The 19,546-nt window shown below is 37.1% G+C and overlaps 1 protein-coding gene across 5 annotated transcripts in view; it reads right to left on the bottom strand.

Moving 5' to 3' along the window:
- Nucleotides 1–19,546, bottom strand: part of LOC132111323 (serine/threonine-protein kinase MRCK alpha-like) — a 61,485-nt gene that overhangs the window by 19,944 nt on the left and 21,995 nt on the right. For all 5 annotated transcript variants that reach the window (XM_059518519.1, XM_059518520.1, XM_059518521.1 and 2 more), the window contains exons 6-16: nucleotides 8,941–9,034; nucleotides 6,409–6,609; nucleotides 5,994–6,242; nucleotides 5,774–5,853; nucleotides 5,267–5,427; nucleotides 5,040–5,162; nucleotides 4,766–4,899; nucleotides 3,535–3,777; nucleotides 3,350–3,460; nucleotides 2,342–2,589; nucleotides 1,960–2,065 (exon numbers count right to left, since the gene is read on the bottom strand). In XM_059518519.1, the coding sequence (XP_059374502.1) occupies nucleotides 1,960–2,065; nucleotides 2,342–2,589; nucleotides 3,350–3,460; nucleotides 3,535–3,777; nucleotides 4,766–4,899; nucleotides 5,040–5,162; nucleotides 5,267–5,427; nucleotides 5,774–5,853; nucleotides 5,994–6,242; nucleotides 6,409–6,609; nucleotides 8,941–9,034 (1,750 nt within the window). The remainder of the gene's footprint in view (nucleotides 1–1,959; nucleotides 2,066–2,341; nucleotides 2,590–3,349; nucleotides 3,461–3,534; nucleotides 3,778–4,765; nucleotides 4,900–5,039; nucleotides 5,163–5,266; nucleotides 5,428–5,773; nucleotides 5,854–5,993; nucleotides 6,243–6,408; nucleotides 6,610–8,940; nucleotides 9,035–19,546) is intronic.

Here is a 19,546-nt window from a genome sequence, read left to right as displayed (position 1 = left end):
CGCCGAGAAGCAGCCTCAACTCGGCTAGACCTTCTGATCTGTGCCGCTGGCTCTGATGTCTCTTTAGTGGTTAAACATTAAATATAACTAAGTGTTGGGTAAATCTAACAGGTCATATTTGGTCTGTATTCATTTTATCTATATGTTAAAATTAAAATAAAAAAGGCAAATTTATATAATATTTTGTTTCATTGTAATGGCTGTATATATACAAATATCTCTGATGTCGTCGCGGACATCACACTCCCGAGTCGAATGCACAAAGTCTGATCTACCGAGGATGCACATCCAAAATCAGCATACTTTGTATTGAGAAACACGCGCAGACCTACGTCACCAGTCTATTTGCCTAATCTTCCCGGTTCTTTACACCACGGTGGAAACGCAGAGAGCAGCAGGTCTGGTGGGAAAATAGTTCCTGGGGAAAAAAGTTCCTTGTACAAATGTTCCGGGTAATTTTGGTGGAAACGCAGCATTAGATGCACTCTCTATCTTAAGCAAGATCTGGTGACGTTGTGGGGGTTGTGGCTGACTGACTTCACAAGTAAAACACTGGCATGGTGGACCATATCTTCAGCTTAACAGATTCATATAAAGACTAGCCTTGTCGTCAGGCTCGCTGAGAGCAGTTACGAACTGCTACACACACACAAGACTCTCTTTCAACCACTCTGTGTGCTTTACACTCTGTTTGAAGCGCCCAGAAACGATCCCCAGAATTAATTCATGGTTTTAACAAAGAGCATCAACTCAGACCGCTAAGAAGCGAAGCCTCCTGTCATCTTCAGTGTAATGACCACATCAAAAGCATTGTGGAATCTGTGATTTCAGACTTCAGTAATACGAGAGATGGAGATTGTGCTTTCAGGATCGTGGGCCGATGTGTGGGGTGGTTTACACAGCATCCTGGAGCCACAGTAAGGTCAAGTATTCAAGCCTAAAAATACCGGTGCACCACAAAATGGAAGTACAGTTTTGCAATATCCACTGTTGTATGTGCAGTAGCTAAGATAGTTTGAATACTAAAAGCTTAATTTATAACTATGGTATGTCTGGAATAATCTTAAAGAATATAGGAATAGGATGACAAATACATGAAAATTTGTCGACTGTAATTCGAGAAGACATATGATGACAATACAATTCAGCTGGTTTAATATTTAGTGATATGAGTAAAACACAAGTGAAATGCAGTTTTCAACCCATTTATTTCACTTTTATAATGTGACGACTGAAACCAAAAATGTTCAGGAATAAGACTTGATTTTATTTACTGGAAATAATTGGAGAACAAGAGGGTGTTATATCAGAATAAAGAAAAGAGTGTGATAGCAATACGTTTTAAAACCCAGAAAAGTTGAAGAGTTTTATAAATGGGCTCTAGGTTAAATGCCTGAATACAAACTCGTAATATTTTCAGGATGTATTCTTCGATGAAATACATCAATACGATTTTCTAGTCTTGAAAAAGCTGTTGCTTACGTGGCTAAATGGGACTACAGAGCTTGTTGTGTAGTTTAACTTCTGCTAACTGTACTTTGCCTTCTAAATCCATACAAGCTGTGTTCATTTATGAACAGAACATGCAAAAATCAAACTTTTCCTCATCACAGGGTGTATTTTCTGTAATAATCCAAACGCCAGTTGTTATTTTGTTGAGGGAACCAGGGGGATGCAAACTTCGAGGCTGGCCAACAAAAACATGTCACCCCTGCAGCGCTCTATATGAGTTTCCTACAGAAATACCTAAAGAGATATTTGGCTTTTGGTTTACTTTATCCAGTTGCCTGTGGTGCCTCAGCGACATCAATGGAAAAGCAAATTCATTTAATTTTAAAAACGATTACGAATATATTTTTCTTTGAAACAACCTGCATCAGTGCATTAAGTAAATGAACTGCTGAATTTCATGTTGACTTAAAGATATCATGAAAGTCCTAGGAGTGTGTGAATGCTCACCTTGTCAAGTTCGCTGGAGAGTTTCTTGTTCTCCTCCGACAGCAGCACTCGCTCTCTCACGTACTCCTGTTTGTAATCGCTCTCAAATTCCTCTCGATCGCTCTGACTGTGAGAGTGACATGATTTATTGAACATCAGGGTCACTGCACTCAGCATCCAACACACACTGCCATCATACTAACACAAGCCAAACTCCATAGCTTACTTTATGGAACATATTTTACACTGTATTTTTATTTCTTCCCCTAAAGTCCACTTACAATGTTAGTCAAGGTTCCTCTACAATTTAGTTTTACATGACGACTTTCCAAGCTCTCTGAGCCTTAGTATTATCAAGTCAAATAACACATGGTTGTGTTTTAAAACGGCTACAGAACAGTACCTCTCTCGACGGGTCTTCTCCAGCTTGTCTTTGAGCATCATGATTTCTTTCTTTAAGGTGAGCTGCTGTCCCTCTGACTCCCGCAGCTCCTTCTTCAGGTTCTTCAGTTCGTTGGTATGTTGTTGTTCTCTGCGTGACAGCTCTTCCTCATAGAACGTGGTCTTGTTCTCCAGGTCTGCTCGTAATTTACTGAGCTCCTGGTGCTGCTCAGATGACCCAACGCTTGGAGGACGGCCCACCTGCTTCTGCTGCTCCACCACACCGAGAAAGAAAAGATAAGGAGACTATAAGCGACCTGTATAGAGATCATTTCAAGTTATGAATGTATAAAATGCGATGACTGTTTTGTGAATGGAATAATTGAATATAAACCTTCTCACGTTATAATAATTAAATAAATGTAAATATAATGTATTTGAACTATAATAAAAAGTAATGTAGGAAAACAAATAACGAATAAAAACATAATATTAAAGGTGAATAATTTATGAATTTTAATAAAACGATGAATTATAATTAATAAAACTACAAAATTTAATATATTAATTTTAATAATGTATTAAAAAATTATCAATAACTAATTAATAACGGTTTATTTATATACATATATTAAAATCATTTATAAACTACAATAAAATAATGTATTTAAATAATTGCTGAATAAATACTGAATTAAATTTAAGAAAACAATTAATAAAAACGCTTGAGTTTAAATAATGATATAATAATATATTAAAAATAAATATCAACTAATTAATGAAAATAATTTAAATCATTTATTCATTATAATTTTACATACTTTCACCTGACCTGTGATTATTATGTGATTATTATGTTCTTCATCATTTGAGTCCTTTATTAAGTTGCATTAATTGCCATTTAATAAAAGCAAGCCAAAAGTCGTCACACTGTACTCCTATGTAAATGTTCCATGCTTGAGATGTTGCACTGTTCCTAACACCCCCTTAACAGTATTTAGAGAGAAAATGTGTGTTTGGGTACACAAACCTTCATTCCCTCCAGCTCCTCTTCCAGCTGTCTGCTGTACTGCTCACTGCGTTCCCTCAGCTTCTTCTCTTTCTGAGTCTCAGCAGACCACTCTTCAGCCTGGGCCTCCATCTACACACACATTCACAGTTTACACACATTTAATGAACAGACTCCTGTGATCAGCCGCTCTCCTCCACACTAACCTCTTTCTTGGCACGCTCAGCTTTGCGCACTTCTAGCCGCAGCGCCTCCACCTTCTGACTGAGGGAATCCATCTCCTCTTCTTTGTCCCGGAGCTGTCGGGAGAGCCGTTGCTTGTGTGACCGCAGCTCCGTCACCTTCTCACTCACCTCTGCAAACTTCTGCATGGCCATTTTCCTCTGGCTGTCCGCCTCCTTCAGCTCCTTCCCTTGAGTCTTCAGCTTCTCTGAGGACTCCTGCAGACCCTGCAGACAAACATATCCAAAATAATATATAAGCAATTTATTAATTAAAATAATTACATTTAAATGATTCATTATTTATACATTATCATAACAATGCTTTTTTTTATTAAATTGTAAGAATTTATTAACACACTTTACACATACCAACATGTGATTATTGCTATCAATCTACTCATTTATTGAACATTTGAGTCTTTTATTATATTGCAGTTGATGTTGTTTAATAATGCAAGCCAACAGACGTAACGGTACTCTTAGTAAAAATAATAATATATGTTTTTTTTTTCATAATTATAACAATAATAATTACTTGTATATTGGTAGTAATAGTAGTTAAAACAAGTATAAAAATTACTAAACAAAACATAAGAAATCTTAATATTGTAATGTGTTACTGTAAAAATGATGAAAAATATTTAATAAAAATAGTATTTTAATAATTAATTTAAGGCAAGGCAAGATTATTTATATAGCACATTTCGTACACAATGGTAATTCAAAGTGCTTTACATAAAAGAAAGTAAAATAATTATGAAGAAAAATAATAACAAAAATAAAACAAGCAATTTTAAAATTTAAAAAAATGTACTTAATTAAAATGAAAATAATGCAATCAGTTCGAACATTGCACAGTGCTCATTCAATAAAAGCACAGCTAAACAGATGAGTTTTAAGTTTAAATTTAAATGTGACTAGTGTTTTAGCACATCTGATCATTTACATACTATAAAATTACAATAATAATATGTATGGCTCTATATATATATATATATATATTCTCAATACAAAGCTTGGGTTTAGTTTAAAACAAGCAGAGCACATGTATTTATTTAATTAAATTGCAGCAATTGCCATTTGTTAACCACACTAAGCCATATCACGATTTTGGCTTTTGATTAATTGTCCAGCACTGTCAAACAAATCTCTGCAGCAAGGCACTTTGCTAATGAGAGGCAATGCTTATGTGGAGCTGCAGTTAAAGTTGTACCTTCTGCAGGTCATCTCTCTCCTGCTTCATGCTCTTGAGCTGTTTCTCCAGAGATCGGATCTGTTTGGAGGAGTCCTCCAGATCTCTGCGGGCAGAACTGGCCTGTTCTAACCGCTGTTCCACCTGTCCTGTATCTGAAAGGGGAGAAGAGAGACAAAAATATAAGGCAGAAGACCGTGAGAGAGGTAAAAAAATAAAAATCTTGGTCAAAACTAATGTCAGGTTACATGAGACATTTGTGTGATGTATGTTGATGTCTAGTGTTTGAGATTACCTGCGATCTGTTTCCTTAGCATTTCTAACTCCTCCTTTAGTCCACGGATCTCAACTTCTCTGTTGGAGGAAGCAGGTCCGTCCACGCTGGAGTATTGCAGAGCCTGAACCGTTTTTGTAGACTCTGAAGACCAGAAGATATTTCAGCTATCAGACAGGCAGAGAGCTAGCTTTGTGGGATTGTTTCTACAGAAAATAACCTGAAAGGCCACAAGACAAGACACACACCTTGTAGTTTGCGACTGAGCTCGAGCTTCTCCTGCTCCAGACGGCGGATCCTCCGTTCGTAGGCCTCAGTAGCCAGACTGTCCTCCAGGCCGCGCTGCACGGACACATCCATTTGTGCAGGTGCCGCAGACTCCCGCAGGCAACCGCGGTCTGACAGAGTACTACAGGAGAACAGAGGGTCAAATGATCACAACAGAGACTCATCAGACTGCTTTTTGTTTTAACCATCCTGTGTTAAAAAACTGGGTACAGCTTTTCAGTTTTTCAAAGCGTTGATTTTTGGCAAGCTCCAAGGAAACCAAAAGGCTTGTAAAGGCTTTCCAAAACACATCTATGTGTTGATAAGTATTAAAATAAATAGAGTCTCAAGCAGTTTGAAAATCAAATGCGAGTCAAACTGACTGGAAAACACCAGGAGGGTTAAACAGAGAGGGGACAGGACTGCAACACCATTCATGCTGGATTTGAACCTGTATCTTTAGCATGAGTTTTACAGTAATATCTTACCAGCTGCTGGTGTAAGTAAATCCTACAAATGGGAGATGGTGTCCTGAGAAGGCAGTGTGGGAAGGAGGCGGCATTGTCTCCTAAAACAGAGCAGGGATCATAACTTGAGCTGAAGCATTATGTTAAAAGTTCTGGGTTGATTAACCAAAGTATGTGGGTTCAAACCCAGCAATGAGTGATCTTATTAATGTAGGTCTAAAACAAAAGTGCAATATACTACCGTGTTCTTTAGGCAGTCGTCATCCACGTCAAAGTTTGAGGTGTCAGATGGGCTGCTGACTTCAGGGATGTAGGGGGCGTCACAGTTGCGGATGTTTTGCCAGTCGATGCCGGAAAAGAAGGGGTGCTGCTTGAAGTCCTCAATGCCGTTCTGTCCCAGCCTATGCTCTCTGCAGCAGATGAGTCTGCGGATCAGGTCTTTAGCATTTTCAGAGACGTCCGTCACATGAGCAGGGAACTGGAACCGTTCCTGTGTGAAACACAATATTAGAAAAAATTCTTAAATTGTGTTTTGCGAGTTAGGTTTTCATGATATTACTATATGACCTGTTATATAAATAATATAATTAACCATATAACATATAACAAATTAATTGCAGTGCATAGAGTGCATAAACCCTGCTATGGCTCTGTACCTTGTGGTTCATAATCTTGCCATACGTTTCCACCAGGGATTCTGCATAGAAAGGAGTTTCTCCGTACAGCATCTCATACATGCAGACGCCCAGTGACCACCAGTCACATTCCGGCCCATATTTCCCTTTCCCGTCCTCCATGGCTTGTAGGATCTCAGGAGAGATGTAGTCTGGAGTGCCCACAGCGACGGATGACTGCACCTGTGAGAACAGAAAATGGATATGCTGGAAAGTTTGACAAGAGGAAAGGTTGCATATTGCACACAAAACTGGAACACATCTTCTTGATCTAACAAGATTTAATCAGATCTTTGAATTTACACTTGCAGCAGTAAAGGTGTTATGTATTTTATCAATTCTTTAGAAACAAAGTCGAGTTTACAAGGAACTGATTGGCACAACACAGTTTTCAGGAATAATATAAATTATGGCAAACATAAGTTCCATAACTTTCAAGTTCCCATACGTGTCTTACCTGGGATTTCTAAATTGCCTAAAATGTCCAGGGTTTGACTTTGTTTTCCTATTGACGTGTGCTCTATAGTCCTCATGCATAACATGTCTTCATATTTGCATTGCTTTTTAAACCGCTCTCTGTAAATCCCACCTTTTTGCATGCTATGATTGGTTATGTACAATGCCTGCACGCTATTGGTCAAACAACTTTTCAGTCATTACCGTATGTTTACGGTAACAAACATATATATATATATATATATATAAAACATTTAAATTAATTAATAATTATTATTTTTAAACGATGCAATTCATTTGGGAGAATCTTATAAACCTGTCAAGAACATGTACAGGTCATATTACACAAAAAACAATAAAATATTATTTTGCATTAAATTAATCTTTATGTAAAGTTTTTTTTTATTTTTTATTTAATACTTTTTATTTAAACAATTTAAAAAACAAAAACAAAAAAATTTTTTTCCATTTTAATTTTGTCATGACATTTGAACAGGTGTATTCCTGACAGGTTTCATGAGATTTATATATTTACTGTGGCGTTTGTTATTGAAACTGCAGGAGAATTCAGGAGCTGCCATGTTGAGATCAGAAACAGAGAGGCGTTCGGTGTCTGTCTGAGCGGATCAGATCACATCACATCACATCCTGTCAGTGAACAAAGTTGCAAACAAAGTAATCCCTGGAAATGTGTATTGTTTTTTTTTTTTATTGGCACAACACTCATCCCTATAAAATGCAAATGAATGAATCAAGCCATCATCGCATTGGTTGCAGCCAGCAGAGGTGGGCGTGGCTTAAGGGAACATGACGGTAAAGTATTCAGATGAACAAAGACCTCTCAGAACACAGGCCGCACTGAGAGAGAAAAAGAGAAAGAAGTATCACTAGAGACCACTAATGAATGGGGGGATGACTGGAGCTTCCTGGCCCAGGTTCAAGGGCGCTGATCGGGCGGAAACTGTCTGTAACGCAGCCTGTGGCAGATGTGTGCAGCTGGAAGAATTTGTGGAAGTCAGGCAGTAAATTAGCTGAGCTCGCTGGCAGTGACACACACTTGAAAACACACGGACATGTGAAGAGACTTAGGCAACACACGTGCGAACACGCAGAGACCACACTCACGCTGCTCTTGTCAGAAGTCGGGGGGATATCCTGCCGAGCTATCTGCGACATGCCAGAAAACAGCAGCACATATAAGATGACATACTCACCCCTGCTTCAAAGAAGTAATGCAACTCTGATCATAAACTGCCTTTCAAACCATATCATATTTTATATTAAAACAATGTGCCTGGAGGATCTGTTTTCTATTTGAATATATTTTCAAATTTAACTTATTCCTGTGATACAAAGCTGAATTTTCAGCATCATTACTCCAGTATTCAGTGTCACACAGTCATTCAGAAATCATTCTAATATACTGATTTGCTGCTTAAGATTCTTATTATTATTATTAGAATTTTTGCTGAAAACAGTTGCATTGCTTAATATTTTTGATCCATTTTTTAGCCATTTTTCAAAGGATTCTCTGATGAATCGAATCATGAATGTTTTTTTTTTTCACTTTTGAAGCATTAATTTCATTTAAAAAAAAACAAAAAAAAAAAACTTCCCACCCCCAAACTTTTGAACGGTAGTGTAATTGAGCCAAATATTTTTTAGACAGGAAGTGAACTAAACTATGGAAAAACAACCAGACCTGAAACTGACCCCAAGAAGTATTTGGAAACTTACATCACACTTAAAAAATGTAGGTATAAAAAAACAACAACAAAAAAAACAACTCTTCAGTAATGAGCTCTAAGGAACAAATCCAACCAGTTTCTAAGATAAATCACAACATTACAAACTCTGATTTATTAGGGAAAAGGCAAGTAAGGCTTGCATTAACACATTTCTGTTGTAAAGCTTTCAAGTCAAGTTTTAAGATTTGTCTGACCCATTCCAGTATAAATAAGAAGACCCAGCTCTAAACAACAATCCCTAATGACTGTGTTTTCTGCTTCTGTGAAATCTGACCATCAGCACAATCTGGTGTTCAGCTAACATACTAACCGTTCCATCCTCCGTGAGTTTAAGACAGGAGCCAAAATCTGCGAGCCGAATGTGTCCATTCACATCCAGCAGAATGTTATCTGGCTTGATGTCTCTGTCAGAGAGAAAACAGAAAGACAGATTAATACAAAAAGATTTACATGTTAACACAATACTGATTTAGAAGAAGTTGTTCAAAGCTGCCAAAGTTAAGGATTCAAATCCCAGGTAACACTCACATGGATTACATTTAAGTTGAATGCAGAGTAAGCCACACATTAAAGAGTTAGTTCACCCAAAGATTAACCCATAAGTTACTCACCCCTCAAGTCATCCTAGGTGTATATGACTTTCTTTTTTCAGCTGAATCCAGTCGGAAATATATAAAAAATGTTCTGTGTTCTTTCAAGCGGTTTGATGGCACTCAGCGGGTGTTGCATGCATCAGTCCAAAAGAAGCTAAATAAAAAGCACCCATCCATTAAAAAAAGGGACTCACATGACTCCAGGGGGTGAACAAAGCATATGGGCCACTCAGAAGAGATGAACGCGGAATCGCAGGGGAGAGATCAAATCAAAACAACGGTGACTTATTAGAAGTACAAAACTAGGATTTGTAAAGAAGAATATCGGAGGATTTCAATATAGGCCAAGAGGAGACTGGTTTTCCTTTGGTGAAGAAAGGAAACTTTGCTTCTTTTGCTCCTGTTAACAAACGTTGGTTTTCACGAGACTCACCAACAGATGAACAACGCTGACCTCCATACGTCATGCTCCCGGAGCTGCTTCCGTTTTACAACAGTGAGCACATGCTAGATTAAAGTGATTACTATGTTTTGAATATGGATATTTTTCTTACAAAAAGCAATCGATTTGGTACAGAAGGTCTTTTTACACCCCCCAGAGCCATGTGAGATGTTTTTTTTAATGGATGGGCGCTTTTTATTTACCTTCTTTTGGACTGATACATGCAACACCCGCTGAGTGCCATGAAATGGCTTGAAAGATCAAAGACAACATTTTATATAACTCATCGGATTCGTCTGAAAAAAGAAAGTCATATACACCTAGAATGACTTGAGGTTGAGTAATTTATGGGTGAAATAACCCTTTAAGCAAAACCCGTTAACGTAATTGTAAATATTGCTGTTGTTTTATTTGGTTTACATGGAGCAAAAATCTTTTTGAGGCATGTTACGGCCTGCTGCTTTATTTTACAACCTCAGAGCCACTTCAAGTCCAATTCACAGTGGACTTCACAGTAGGGACTTGTATCTGCCCTGTAAATTACCTCTATTCCTGATAGAGAGCCACACTGGCAACACATCGGCTCTGTCACAGAAAGCCTCCATCCACTCTGCATAACCCCCAGCTCTCAAAGGAGGAAGTCAAAACAAACAGGTTAGAGATCTGAACCTGTCATTTGGAGGGCTGGATTAGTTTTAATAGCGTTTGAGAGCTGTTCGCTGCCCTGTCTGTGACCTGCCCATGGGGCATTAGAAGCACAAACAAAGTGGAATCGAAGTGTCATAAGTTCGTGTCTCCATTCCAGCTTATCTAAAGCTTTGTCAGAGAACACACTCGCGGCGGGAGCGAAATACAGACGGTTCTTGTTCTCCTGTAAGCTCTTGCTCATTCACCACTAGTAAATCTGATCCAGGCGTTTGACATGGAGCTGTAATAAAGATGGAGTGAATGTTTGCGGTGTGCCTTGTATAAGACATGAATTATGACAGCGCTTTTGAGGTAAGTTCCCTTCAATATCTCACCCGAACGGCTGCTGAATCCTGTAACAATGTTCAATGGGCAGCCAGCCACGGCAAAATTTATAATGAAAACAAGGTGGCACTAAGAGCTGAATGGAAACTTGATAGTGAGCTACAGAAAAAAAACCTATTTTTTTATATTCCTTAAGTTTAAGAAATAAGTCTGTGCATACTCAATACAAACTGCTACAGAAATAGCAACCAAGCAATCAAAAAACCTTCCAATTAAAATGGATGGGAATCACGGGTAAAACATACAATTAAACAAAACAAAAAAACCACACACAAACAAACCAAATTAAATCTTGCGGCTCATGACGATACACTGATGTGTAAAAACAGAAAACGATCGGTCTGTGCAAGAAACTGAACAGTATTTATACAGTTTTTTTTTTACAACCTGTTCGAACTCTCCTAAGCGCATACTCCTGAGCACGTTCTCAAGCAGTTGCTTTAGGGCGGATCGCAGACTTAAGTGCATTACCACCACCTATCTCTCAAATGGACCATTGACACTATCGACAATCTCTATTAGGAGTATCAATGGTCCATCTGAGAGATAGGTGGTGGTTACGCACTTATAAGTCTGTGACTTTTTTAGCTCATGATCACCATATGCTTTTATTGTATGTTAAAAATGCAGCGTGAAACATTTAGAAGAAAAAGTAACATGGAGGGTGCAAGTTAAGGATAGCAATTTTCATTTTTTGGTGAACGATTGCTTAAAAGTGCTATTGGGTATGACATCACAGCCATGACAATCTCTGAATGCCTCATCTGCAGTTTAGTTTCAATAAACGTTCAGGGTGAACTGGGGTTGTGAACTATAGAGTACGCCTATTTTATTTTATTTTTATCTATGTTTTCAAATGAAATGTCCCCTTCGAAACACTCCATTTGAGAGCTGAGGAATGAAAACAAAGAGTACTTCCGTGGTCTACTACAATTTATAGTCATAACTGGGGACTCTTCCAAAAAAAAAAAATCAGCACGGGAAGCCTGGAGAACCATGGAGACTTCCTCACAGAAAACCTCTCTGGGAACATTAAAGAGTCTGTGCAAGCGGTACGAAGCGGATCACTGATTTTATCATTAATACGGCAGCGGAAACTTAACATTTGTCCCAGATGAGGACCTGTGTGGATTTGGCCCATGTGTAGGTACAGGCACGGCACTGGTTTGGACTGCCGCATTAGAGGCCATGTTTATTTGTTCCACCCCACTCCGGCTGCTTTCCCTCCATGTTTACACACAGGCAGAGCTACTGTGAAGGCAGGCCACCTCAGGAGAACAGAACTGACTAATGTGTCTCATCTGGTGCTCGAGTTCAGGGTCTCCTGGAGTCTGTTCTGGGATCAGTGGAAAATAGTGATGACACTTGAAAAATAGTTTCACTTCTAACAATCAAAATTACAATGAATGAAAAACATGCACATCTAAAAATCAACGTTTGTATACTAAAACAATTCTCAAAGAAAAACTGACTGCAAAGCTTTAGTTATTTCTTCAGAAAAACATGAAAAATACAGAGGAAAATATAATGCATTTCTTAATTGTACTTCATAATAAAGATATGAAAGAATTTTTAATGACCAATGCTTATTTTCATTATGTTTAAGTGCTGAAAACTATTACATATTATATATATATATATATATATATATATATATATATATATATATATATATATATATATATATATATATATATATATATATATATATATATATATATATATAATGTAAATATAGAAATAATAACTAACTTAAAAAAATACAGACACACAGAAATTAGAAATGTTAAAGTTCAAGTACTAAAATTACTAGAACTAAAACAATAAACTGAAACTTTATAATAAATTGCATTGTCTGAATTGTACTTAATTCTACAGATCTATCTTTAGGTTTAAGAGTCTGATAGTGTTGTTATTGTAATCTGAAACTATCAAAAATGCTGGGGATATAAAAACTTAAATCAAAGCTGAAATAAAATATAAAAAGGAGAACAAATTTTTTTTAATGAAAAATGTAAGTTGTCCTGGCTTAAGTTTAAGAACTAATATTACTGAAACAAATCTATTTAAGCCATCTAGAAATATTTTTTTACAAGCTAATAAAAATTACAAAAAACATTAAATAACTAAAACTTTAACATTAATACTAAAATAATCTAAAAAATAAAATCTAATAAAAAATATTAATATTATATTAGTTAAATAACTAAAATACTAACACCGATCTGACAAATAATTTAACAGAAGTGATTTTAATGGTTTTTCTCTTTTTAACAATAATATCAATGATATTAATAATACCCAGTGAGACAGATCTAACAACATGACATAATCGTCTGTGCACCCCAGGTCGACTTCCCTCCTTACAGCAGGTGAACTAAACCCAGTCCTGACAACACCAGAGCTAACATCACCCCCTCGGCCAGTGGATGAAAGCAAACCTCGTCTTCCTCTTACATGAAGGATGCTGCACACAGGACCTGACAGAAACCAAACGCCGGGAAGCAAAACATTAAAAAGTGATTAGTGCTGGTTTCCTGCCCTGTCGACGCATGATACCACAGCTGTGTGAGAGACAAAAAATGCACCTTCCAAACCACCATTACAACAAAAAAGCCAATAAACCACCATTCACAATTTAGGTATACAACTCACAATATACTAGTAGTCACACCTTTTTAGCCAGTACTAAACAAATATTAGCTAATTCAGAGATAATATGAATACAAGTTAAATAGTAATATAATTTTTTTATTAAACAGTTAACTATTAATCTTTTAAATCTTTTCTATTGAACATGCTGTTTTGATCCTTGATTCTTGATTTTTTTTTTATGTGATATGATATGATCAGATTGTATAAGCTACTGGTATCAGGCCAATTTCTTTTTGTCAGCAGTGGTAAATAAAGACTCGGAGGACATTATTATGAAGAGCTGGAAGCCAACAATAGAGAAGGAGAGAAATGAATCCCTATAGACTGTATTTAGCTCATCTCCCACTATGGAAACAGCCATCATTAAAGAGCTAAAGTGTCCATCCAAACTAAATCAACCATCAACGAAGCAGTGTTTTAAAAAAAACCTCCCATTTTCAAGTATGATACACTTTTCAAAGCAGCTTGGACACATCTAATAACAAATTCATTTTGTTTATTGCAATTAAATATGTGAGATCAGCACAGAGAAGAGTTATAAATGACCCTCAGTGTGTGAATGGTCATGCAACGGTTTATGCCCTCAGGGTCTCTTTAACACACACAGAGAGAGACAGGAGGGGCAGCAGCTGGTCAGTAGACGGGCAGGTGGTGGAAGACTGTGTGCGTGTGAGTGATGGAGATAGTAAAGGATCAGTGAACACTGAGGAACAGAGCTGGGGGTTAAAAATAACTTCTCTTTCTCTCTCAGTAAGCCCAAAACTGCTCTGGCCCACAGGACATTCCAACACACTTATTAGACGCTCTCTGAAGGACATGATACTGATTGGTCCAGTATGGCATTCTGGAGCCAAGTATTCATTTAATGACTGTATAATTTATGTATAATTATGTTTTATTTAGTTATAAATAGTCTGAAAATAGTCATGTAAACTGATGCACAGCCAGACAGTAAATACTGCTACACATCAGTGTCCTGATCATCCTATCAGGGTTTATTTTACCATAATCACTAACATACACGCTACAACTATTGTTTGGGGTCAGTACTAAAGTATCAATATTTTAATTTCAGCAAGGATGCAGTAAATTGATCAAAAGTGACAGCAAATACATTCTATTTCAAATAAATGCTTTACATTATCACATATACAAAAAATAGCATTCCCACAAAAGCACAACGGTTTTCAACATCGATAATGATAATAATAAATGTTTCTTGATCTTAAAATCAGTATATTAGAATGATTTCTGAAGGATCGTGTGAAGAATGGAGTAATGATGCTGAAAATAGAGAGTGATGCCCTATTAAGGCAAGCATCTGATGCCAAACTCACTGCATGATGGCAAACCACTGGAAACTCTTATCAGACGAGCTGCTGTGTTTACACAAAAAGAGATTCGTACTGCCAAGATACTGAGAGAGACAGAATTGCACACATTCCCTACTATCTTAACATTGTGAGAGAGTCTCTTCTCAGTTTACTTTGCAGAACTTGTGTTTGCAAAGGCAAGCATCACTAGTACTAGTGCTTGTACTGATTTGAATAAACCCCTAACAATTTGTCATGCCAATAAAGCACTGTTGAATTTGCATTGCCAGAAAGAGAGAGCACACAACGAACTGCAACAGTTTCCCATGGCTAGGCGATCCAAAGTCATGAGCTGTACTTAAAACCCTGCCATTTTCCCTATAAATGCGTAAACACTAAACACTGATGGCCTTTAGCATGACCCAGCATTCCTTTCTCTTGAGTCTATTTGTTATTTGTCAGTCTCGCGAGTAGAAAGGGGTGGACAAAACAGCAGACATCTCCCCCGACCCTTCTGCAAATAGGCCAATTACAGTGATGACTACTAGCAGCTATTTTCTCTTCCTGATTTTCTCTTTCCAAAGAGACAGATGGGGAAGAAAAACTCCTTCCTTCAGGTTCACAAAACTTTTAGAATGAAGTGCTATTCACAATAAAAACAACAAGCTTGTTGTCTATTGGTCAGTGAAAAAATAAAGAAATAAAATAAAATGCAGTTTATTTCAGTGTCAGTTAGTCCATCTCCCTTTATGGAGGATTTAACAATCCTTTTGTTAGGCGCATTCCAGACAAAGCACACATTTCCCAGACACTTCACATAGACCAATTAGCTACATATAAACAAATAAAGAGTCAATGATGTCAGTGTTGTCCTTTAAGTCTTCATAACAGACACAAGACAAGAGATGGATGACAAACGGTCAGAAAAGGTAGGTAATCCTGCTTTAAAAGCATCTATGGACACCATCTGCCCTGACTTCAGACGGATCGAGAGAAGAGTCATGGCTTACTGACCAATAACATCTCCATTCACAAACTCTCGCAAAGAATGCCTTACATTTCCTGGAAATGAGACATCACTTCCTATGAGGATCAGAACAACTAGCAGTGGTGTACCACTTCCACTTCCTTTAGGTTGTACACCACATCCTGTTTAGTGATTTACATAAGGCCGCTACTTCCTTAACAGGTGCTGTTTTTCTTAAATGCACCTAAAATGACTTAAAAACGCCCAGAATATACAACAAGCATGTGAACAGTTACTGCATCCCAGAACAACAGGATATATATATATATAGTCGAAAAAGATGAGTCTTTAGATGTTTCTTGAAAATGAGTAAAGACTCAGCTGTACGAATTGAGATTGGGATAAATACATACCTAAATACACAGGGACTTTGGATGATGAGTCAAAATCTATATATTAATTTTTACATGACATTGCACATGAACAAGCAGTATGTACACTACCCCAAATATCTTCCTCTCAAATAGCACTGGGAAGCTTTAATAATTTTTTTATGACTTGGTTCTACTGATAGTTTACCTAATTAAAAATGGAAATAAATAAATAAATAATATTGATCCACCCAAAAATGTATATTCTGACATAATTTACTCAACAACATGTTGTTCCAAACTCAAATGACTTTCTTTCTTCTGTGAAACACTAAAAAATATATTCTGAAGAATGCTGGTGATTAAACAGTTTCGGTTCTCACAGACTTCCATTATATGGTCACAAAAAAATAAATAAATAATAATAATACAATGGAAGTCAGTGGGAACTGAAGCTGTTTGGTTACCAACATTCTTCAGAATTTTTCTTTTGCCTTCCACAGAAAAAAACATCATACAAAATAAGTCATACAGATTTGAAATGACATGAGGGTGAGTAAATAATGACAGAATGTTTTGGCTGGACTATGTCTTTAAGTTTCATAGCACCACAGTTTTTAGTTTGAAAATCCCAAACTCCACAATTATAGCCTTAGACAAACAAAGCCACATATTCATTAAAGCTCATTAATTCCCAGGTAAAAAAATAAATAAAATAGAATGATGAATGAAAAACAATTTACTGTTATCTGTAAGTACACTGACTAATGCGTTTTCATCATTATCTGATGAAAGCTATTGGCAGTCAACTCTCAGAGACCCTGAGGACATGTCCAACCCATCAGGTTATCGTCCCCAGAGAGATGAAAAAGGGGTGGAACTTCAGGAATTCTGATCAATATCTGCACACAGTCCATTGGAAGGTCAATAACTGGATTAAATCACAAACGAACCAAGCTGAAACACTAGAGTGAGGATCTCAGGAGATTCAGAATGACTGAGGGGAGTGTTTGCAAATGCGATAGAGGCCGACCTCATGATCAGAATGAGCTCCACGTCTGATTTTCTCCGCCAGCAACACATGCGAGCAGAAAACATGCACACCTGAATCAATATTAACCCAGATTACACAATCACTTGGAGCGGAGCTGAGATGGAGAGGTTAATTCCCTATCCAAAACACCCCTGAGATGAATCACACAAGAACAAATTAAACTTTACATTCTTAAAAACAATAGCTTAAAATAACGGATGGCTTCCTTCAGTTGGATATTCCCTGTACTTTATAAACTCAAGCCTTACAGTTGCTAAACTGTGAAGCTGTGAACCGCCATACAAAGGTCGCAGAGTAGTTTACGGACTTCAGTGTCAGCTCCTGGTGAAAGAGGCCACAGGAATGTGAGTGTGCTTTCTCCTGCGGCCTCCAGGATTCTGCAGATGGTGATCAGAGATGTGGTCGAGGATCTGGGTTTGAGATCTCGCCTCAGAAGCTGCAGAGCTGTTCATTCCATTGGGAGCCCCTGAAATTCCAGGCAAAGATGGACGATCCTGGCGATCCCAAGAGGCTATGCAGCTGTGCCACACCACACCCTGAATCAGAAACCCTTCAAGCACCCTCAGGATCTCACGACACACTTCGGTTATGTTCAGAATGGAATATTAGCACACTGGGTGTTATAATTCCTTTGTTTATTTTTAAATATGATGCAATACCGACATTGCAAACTAGTATTCTACATTTGGTTGCACAATTAATTTACCAAACTGTGACCAATTTATAATCTTAGACATTAAAAAAAAAAAGACATGCTTAGATTTCATTTTTAATCCAATTTTGAGACTGATCAAATTACAAGACACAAAGGAGATGTTTAAAATTGTGGTTGATAATGATACTGTTTCATCAACCCTTTTTGAAATAGTGGGTCAAGTTAAGCGCATTGCATTGAAGGGATACCACAGAAACAGATTTTCTTCCAAACCAGCACAGATGCGAAAACATCTGCAGATATCATCTTGGTTTAATAGTATGGATGAACATAACCACGCCAAGAGTGCGATCTTGTTATATTTCACTTCAAAGTCAAAAGAAAAAAGTGAAATTATATTTTACAAAAAGAAAATTAAGCCTATTATTAGGGAGATTAGTATATTTTATATTGAGACATTTCCTCCACCAATTTTACCATTAATATTATGTCAAATAAATCTACTTATTACTGTAATGAGTAAATTCACTTAATACATTTGTACCACCTTTAATTAATACTGAAACTAAATACAAATCATAATACTACAGTATTTTTCAATGCAATACGGTAAAAAATAAATCTAAATGTAAAAATAGAGTTTTGTATATGTATATAATTAAATACAAAAATAAATAATCTGATGACAATCACTACTGGAAATGAGGGTTAAAACATCTGGACCATTTACAGTAATAAGTCTTAGGTGGAAGAAATGTGTTTAATTGTCATGAACTTATCACAATGCAAAAAATCTTAACGGTGCCAAAACAGATCTTATGCATCAGTCTTCCTGGTGTAACTTCAAAAGTCATTTCTTCAAAAGTCATTTCTGATTATGAATTATTTGTCCAAATCAAATCAGCCATGGTGGCAATGCAAAATAAATAAACTTTTCAGTGATAAGGTAACCTGACATCTAGTCAAGAGAATTTCAGGCAACAAGAGTAAATGTTGCCTTAGATTTAACTTTATTTAAATGAGCAGCAAATCGATGCATCAACCACCAATAAGAGTGAAACCACTGGAGTTCACGAGCCAGACTGTCAGAGCCTCAGAAGTGACAACGAGGTGCCAGACACGCCGCGGGGCTCTCGGAGAAATATGAGTGTTAGATGTCTCTCAGAAGCTGGTCAGACTCAAGAATAGCTCAAAATACCCTGCATTCAGGAGATTGTTACTGCTGGTCTGCTGGTGTTCAGAAGGTTGGTCCAGGGAGTGTCACATGTGGAATGAAAGTAATGTGGGAGGTGAAGCGCTGACCTCTGGTGAACAGGTCAGAGCAGCGGTCAAAACTTCGCTCGTCTTACAGACATGGAGCCCAGTCGACTGGAGCTAAACATACAATTAGGAAATCGATACTTTCAACACAACCCAAGTGTCCACACAGCTGACATGTTTACCTAATGTAATTTCTCCACACTGAAATAGACACTGACACCATAAAAATGTGCTATCAGAGAAGCACTAATTAAACATTGTCAACTATTTACAGTAGTCCTCATAATCTTGAATCATAAAGAAACATGATGGAGACACTTTTTTCATTTTCAAAATAAGCTATTAATTGGAAAGGCAAATGAGCCTGTAGCCTCCTGAACATCTAGTCAAAGTTCAAAACGGTTGTTTTAGATGGTTATTAAAGGGCGCACATTATAAAAAAAACATATTTCTTCCTATTCTGAAATAAAACACCAATCTGGAATTTATAACACTCCTAACAGACAATTTTATAGAAAACAAACTGAAACAGCGGAAATGGTCAGAAATAGTCAAAATTATAATGAAAAAGTAC

The sequence above is a fragment of the Carassius carassius genome, chromosome 31 (genome assembly GCF_963082965.1).
Source record: "Carassius carassius chromosome 31, fCarCar2.1, whole genome shotgun sequence".
NCBI classification, from domain to species: Eukaryota; Metazoa; Chordata; class Actinopteri; order Cypriniformes; family Cyprinidae; genus Carassius; species Carassius carassius.
This window is presented reverse-complemented; position numbering and strand designations above follow the sequence as displayed.